Here is a 6,584-nt window from a genome sequence, read left to right on the forward strand (position 1 = left end):
TGGATTGTGATAAGAGTTGTACGAGCCCCCAATAGAATGATCTAAAAAGAAAGACTAATTTCATTTTCAATATTACCGTTTTAATGTTAATTAACATTAACATCAAAATTTGGCTCATGGAAAAGATTTTTTTGTGGGGGAGGGGAAGCATTGTTTTGCTTTCAGGCTCCCTTTGAAGAGGAGGCTTTACATGGCATTTGCCTTTTAGGGGGTGTGTGCGTGCTTATCGGTGTTGTTAGTACATGCTGCTGATCGTTCTTACTCATGGTGTCCCTCGGTGCGACGGAACAAAACACTGCCTGGTCCTGCATCTTCCTCACAATGGTTGCCGGGTTTGAGCCCAACATTGCAGCTCCTGTGCCAATCCGCCTTGCTGAGGGGCTGCTTGGTTTCTGCTGACTTTACCGAGCAGATGTTCTTCTCAATGTCTAGTTCCTCCTGAAAACATACCCAAAGCACATGAGAAGTCTTGGTTCTCGATTCTCTCCCCGTGAGCTGCAGGCCGCTCTGGATGGTGATCTGTCCTGGTACCTACGTACCAATGGCCTCTGAGGGCACCCACCCGCCTTCGCGGGGACCCTCCAGTGGGCCTGGGGGGACCTAAGTGGCTCTATTTCCAACACATGTCCATTGAAGCAAACTAAAGGACTTACTCTGAAGCACAGAAGCAGACAGTGCTAAGTAGCGAGCAGTGCTTGTTCTGCATTTGGGACATGCGGCTGTGGTTTGTACACGCTGTCGCCTGGGGCAGCCTGGCCTTCTCCCACTGCAGCCGAGATGGCGGAAATGAAGCGCATCCAGGATGAAATGCAATAGACCGAAGGTATCAGTCAGTGAATGAGGGCCCCAGAGCAGTTAAAAGTAGCACCATCCAATCCTAGAACAAGGATTTCAAGACCGCTCTCCAAAGGCTAGTGCGATAACGCAGGTACTAGAGAGGATGGTTGTGGCAGGAAATAATGAAGACGTTCCATGTTCAAGGCCAACGGACCTTTACTTTATTCACTGGACCCCCTTTAAACCTCCGACACCAAAAACACCACCTCGTGTTCTTACCCTAAGTGAAAGACCCCTAGACTTCCCAGATGGAGGAAGACCTGCCGCAGCTCGTCAAAATGAAACAATCTAGATGGTTGGCAGGCTAAAGCGAGAGGGCTCTTAGGAGCAAGAATGCTGACCTCCAGGTTGGACAGCTGGTCGGGAACCACTGTGACACCGTGGCCACCACAGGCCCAGCGCTGTCCTCCCTATATGTTCTCGGGAAGCAGATCGCACCTTTCCCCCGCACGTGGCTCTCTGTCGCTTGTCCAGGCCTCCTGGCATGGGGCCTCGCTGCAGATCTTGGATGACCTGGATGAGAACCGCGGACCTGTGCTGCCGGGTGGGTGTGCTACTGCCACTTCTAATCCTCATCACAACAACGTCAGGTGCGGCACACCCTCCCTTGAAGGAACTTCAGACCACATGGCAGTTGGAGATGCAGCTTCCTTAACCCAACAGGTAAGCAAGCTGGATCGACGTCTGCAGCTTCTAGAGGAAGGAGGAGACCAAGGAGGGGACGAAGCGAGAGATGGTCACGTATGCCTTCACGGTCGCCTTCTTGCTGTTTGATAGCTGCCTCTGGTTTCGCTGCTAGAGGGGACCCCAGCTCTCAAAGATATGGGGCTCGACGGCTCGAAATAGAAAGGGTTTGCAGGCATCTTTGTTTCTGTCTCTGTATTGCAGGCCGTTTTTTATAGTCCATGCCCGGAAAATGTCTTTCTCCCAGAGGCAGGGGACAGCCTCCATTTGCAGCAGTAAAGGAAGACTGGGTCTCCCTCCTGTGGGCTCCTTGGAGCCCACCCTGCAGGAACACCCGTGTGACATCCCCACCTCCACCCGCCCACCACAGGCGCCAGTGTGGGTGTGAGAGGCCTTAGATACGTCGCCGCCTTAGTCCGTGGGACTGATTCTCAAAATGGGAGAGAGGAAGGATGGAAGAGAGGATCCGAAAAAGAACCCCTCTTCTTTTCCTTTGTCTTTTATTCTCAGACAGTGCTTCATTAAACCAATTTGTAGTAACCTATTAAACCTATTTGCCGTGACTGCATCCCCAGTCCAGCCCGAACACGTTTGCAGTCGAAGAAAACCAAGTCACCTAACGCCTCGTGGACATCTTCTGTCTGCAACCGCACAGAGGAAATCCAAGCAATCATAACATCTCAGCAGTTTGGCTACTACGTGTGCCGTGCACGCTGCCTTCATCTCAGCTGTGCAGATGGTTTTCTGTAAGATGGGTTTTTACTTGGCCCGTGTGCGAATGATTTTAAGATCCACAGAATAAGGTACAAGGCACTGCATTTAATAAACTGGTCCTCCAAAGAGGGAGAGAGGGAGGGAGGGAGGGAGGGAGGGAAGGAGAGAGAGAGAGAGAGAGAAGTCTTGCCATCCTCACTTCTCCGTCCACCCCACCCCCCATTCTCACTTCTAAGCAACATTCTGGCTGCATCTTCCAAGACAAATTTGTTCATCCTTCTGGTCAAAACTCTCTGCCATCGAGTCAGTTCCAACTCCTGGCAACACGAGAGAGCAGAGTAGAATGGCCTCTCTGGGAGTCTGAAGATTTACAGCAGCAGAAAGCTTCCTCTTCCTCCTGTAGAGCATCTCTTGGGTTCAAAGTACTGACTGTGCAGTTAGCAGAGCAACATGCAACCCCTAAACCACCAGGGCTCCAGGGCATGCTATGTTCAATATTCTTCTCCAACAAGGTCATTCAAATGCAGCAGTTCTTCTTTGGTGCTCCTTATTCACTGTTCGTGTTTTATATGCATATCTCACATGCATAATCTGCCCCCCAAAATGTATCCCTGTACCCAGCTTTGCTAAGAAGTTTGTGTTTGCTTCCTTCCAGGCTGCTGGGGACCATATCCAGAAGCAAGTCTTGAATTGGGACTTTGGACTTGCTGCCCTCCGATACTGACATTGCAGCAGCGCTGTGGTTTACCACCAGGTTCCCTCTGTGCCTCCTCTGGCCTGCCACGCACCGGACCCTGGATCCCAGGAAGTACTTGGCAACAACAGGTTTTTCCATTTATTTGGGGGAGAAGGTTTGCACCCCAGCTACTGGAGTGCTGCCGCCTGTAAACCTGGTTCTTTTCCTTGCCAAGAATGAAATCGTGTCCTTTCTCCTGCAGGCTCTGAACTTTTCTTCACCTCAGATGTCCAGGCCCAGAGCTCAGCAAGCACTTAGGCTCAGTCCTGCTGATATTTTAGCACTTCTCTCTTCTCTGTACCCACAAATGTTCTTATCTTGTATTCGGAAGCAGCAGTGTCTTCTTGGTTGCCTCTTTGGACCTGTCATCAATTATCACTATGTTCTGAGGAGAGATGTTTACCATTCATGTATGCACCGCAACAATGTGATCTGCAACTCTGATGTCCTCATCTTAAAAGAAAAACTAAAAACTCAGTCTAATCCACACCCAGTCGCTACCCCGGTATCTCTCCTCTTCCCTGTCCTCTGAGGTCAAGGGTGAAGATGAGATGCCTCTGTTCTCTGGGTATCCTTATTGATTCCCTGTTGACCAGCAGGTTGGTGGTGGCCTGGAGATGCGGAATGGTGAGAAAAAATGACTTGGTTTTGTCCAAGTCTCAGTCCATGTCACAGAAGGTTTATGGGAGGGAATATTTTAAATGTACAGATTGATGAGTTACTAAGAAAATTAATAATTAAATGTAACTTCCCATGAAAAACACTAACCTTCGCAGTCCTGGTCCCTCCAAAGTACCATTCAGCTGTTCGTTTGTGCCTCCTGACTCTGCGGCTGGGGTATGACTAATTAGTGAGGTGCTTAAAGGGGATACAACTCTCTGATTTACTGGGAGGCTGCCATGCTACGTGTAAAGTTGTGGGAGGACAAGGGAATGACCTATACAAACACAGGGCAGCCTGTGCTTCCTAATCCTGGCCTCATAAAATCATTGCTACGTACTCGAAAAGGAAATGAGGAGATGTAAATAATGGGTATAAGTTTGGTATGAGCTTCACTTGCCTAGAATTTACAGATCTCAAATGTAAACCATTCCGATTTTTTATTTTTGGATTTAAATCAAGTCCTAAGAATGCATACCTATGTGTTTTTTTGCTTCTGTTCCCTTGTTATTTTACTTATTTTCTTCCTTGAGAAAAGCTATAAAGAGGGCACGAGCAGTGAGAGCAGTTTTGCTAGGTTGCATCTAATGCTTCCTGACTCCCCAGCGGAGCAACAGGACTGTCGGGATGCTTGAGACCTCAAAAATGACACTCCTTCAACTGCTGGAACGCCTTTCAACGTAGCTGTCTTCACTTACCGACATGTCCCGCTGTGGGCAGAGTTGAGGTATGGGACAGAATATCATGCATAGGAGTAGAACATTCTTAGACCATGACACTCTCAGGACATAAAATTCCAAGGAAAGGGTTTCCCCGGCCTGTCCCCTGGGTCAGAGTGGAGGTGGAGATGTGAGACTCCATCTCTGTGAACACTGTGGGAGAGTGAGGCACATAAGGAAAGCCCTCCCTCTGTTGTCTAGCAGGCTGCTCCACACACGTCCCCTCCTTTCCTTTAGACTGGCTGGTCCTTGGGTGTCTTCTTAGTTACCATGACTCCACAGTGGGGCCTGCCCGTGGTTGTTATCTCTAGCCCTAACCTCCTTCCCAGCATCAACACGCACCCCTCACACATGGAGCAGACCAGCCCAGATACAGTAGTTGAGGAATTAGTGCCTCCTCATCCCTGTCCTTCACCAGACGCTTTCCCTTAGTAACACATCTGTGTGCCTGTGGGCATTTGAGTTTGCAACCTCCGCGTGGAACATTTCTTAGTTGTCTCCACGACACTTTTTTGACCTCTTCCTATCATAAATAATGTGATGGAGTTCTTATACATTGAGTGCACACACCTACCCACTCGTAACCAACGCCACTCTAACTTACCTTCACTCCCGAGTGTCTGTGTGTCACAGGTCAAGTTTCTGGAAGCAAGTGTAAACAGGAGTTGGGTAAGAGAGTTGATTTTGTTGTTTTGTTTTGTTAAGAGTATTTTTTGGACTAAACCCAATTTTGTTTGGACACAGAAGTTTCTTGTAATGCCTCAGCTGATCCTATGGGGAGCTCAGAGCTGAGATGATCCTGCGGGTAAGTGATTCAAGTAGGCCCCAGAGAAAGGGTATGACTTTGGGCAAGGTGGCTTTCTTCAGCCATGGTCAATTTCAGGAGAGTTATGCAATGGAGAGCTGTCACCTGCCACCTCTCCCAGTGGCTATGGGATAAAGAGGTCTGTGTTTTCTACTTGGTGTGAGCCCATAGACCCTAGCCTTACCCATTGCCAGCACTTAGCATGATTAACTGAATCGAAGTTTAATGTGATTAATGGTGCCCATGGAATTACTTTTATTTTCTGTAAGATACACATTGGTTTCTCCTCCAGTCAAATGATGCCATTGGCTAATACAAATTCCCAAGCGAGAGATCCATAAAGACAGGTGCCAAACTAGCCTTGTCCCCCACCACAAGGACACCTTCCCAGGAGTTTCTTCAGCGCCCCCATCACTTCCTTGTTCCTTAAGCTGTAGATGAGAGGATTAAGCATGGGGGTGATCATTGTATAGAAGGCAGAGACCACCTTGTCCTGCTTGGAGGAGTGGTAAGCCTGGGGCCGCATGTAAGTGATCATGGCAGCCCCATAGAAGAGGGAAACCACCACCATGTGGGAGGAGCAGGTCGCAAAGGCCTTCTGCCGGCCTTCTGCAGAGCGCATGCGGAGCACCGCCACCAGGATGCGCAAGTAGGAGGCAGATATAACAGAGAAGGGCAGGAGCAACATGAGAACGCAGCAGACATAAATCATGGTCTCATAAAGAGAGGTGTCAGCACAAGCCAGTTTAAGCACAGCGGGAACCTCGCAGAAGAAGTGGTCTATCTCCTGCGAGCCGCAGTAAGGGAAGCGGAGGGTGAAGACAGCCTGGATCAGCCCATCCACCAGTCCAAAGAGCCAGGATCCTGCAACCATGAGCCAACAGACACGGCGGCTCATAATGACCGAGTACCTCAGGGGGTTGCTGATGGCCACGTAGCGGTCATAGGCCATGAAGGCCAACAGGAAGCACTCATCTCCCAGGAGAGTGAGGAAAAAGAGGATCTGGAACCCACAGCCTGCGAAAGAAATGGAGCCGCCGCCCAGGAGGAAGTCCACAGCCATGCGAGGCACAATGGTGGAGATGAGCATGAGATCCATGAGCGACAGCCAGCTGAGGAAGAAGTACATGGGGCTGTGCAGGCGAGGGTCAACGCTGATGAGGAGGATCATGAGCCCATTGCCAGACAGGGCCACCAGAAACATGACCATGATGATGGAGAAGAGGAAAAGGTGCAGCGGGGAGTGGGTGAAGAGGCCCAGGAGGATGAAGTGGGAGATGAGAGTCTGGTTCCCTGTGCAGGCCATGGTCCCTGCAGAAAGATGCGAAAGGAAGGATTTAGGTCTGGAGAGAAGCATGCCTACGTTTGTGCTGTCATGTTCAGGACATTACCATTCTGCTCGATGTCTTTGCCTCATTGAGTGTTAGTT

The 6,584-nt window shown here is 49.7% G+C and overlaps 1 protein-coding gene and 1 pseudogene across 1 annotated transcript; one reads left to right on the top strand and one right to left on the bottom strand.

Moving 5' to 3' along the window:
• The first annotated feature begins 777 nt into the window (after positions 1 to 777).
• On the top strand, positions 778 to 1,636 carry LOC101644508 (annotated as a pseudogene).
• Positions 1,637 to 2,042: 406 nt separating this feature from the next.
• Positions 2,043 to 6,461, bottom strand: LOC101644190 (olfactory receptor 56-like). The gene is made up of 3 exons (XM_004697168.2): positions 5,539 to 6,461; positions 4,330 to 4,456; positions 2,043 to 2,162 (listed from the first exon to the last, which is right to left on the bottom strand). The coding sequence occupies exons 1-3, from the start codon at positions 6,459 to 6,461 to the stop codon at positions 2,043 to 2,045; spliced, it is 1,170 nt and encodes a 389-aa protein (XP_004697225.2).
• Positions 6,462 to 6,584: the final 123 nt, after the last annotated feature.

The sequence above is a fragment of the Echinops telfairi genome, unplaced genomic scaffold (assembly GCF_000313985.2).
Source record: "Echinops telfairi isolate 266 unplaced genomic scaffold, ASM31398v2 ScPeMD7_7469;HRSCAF=8507_0, whole genome shotgun sequence".
In the NCBI taxonomy this organism is placed as follows: domain Eukaryota; kingdom Metazoa; phylum Chordata; class Mammalia; order Afrosoricida; family Tenrecidae; genus Echinops; species Echinops telfairi.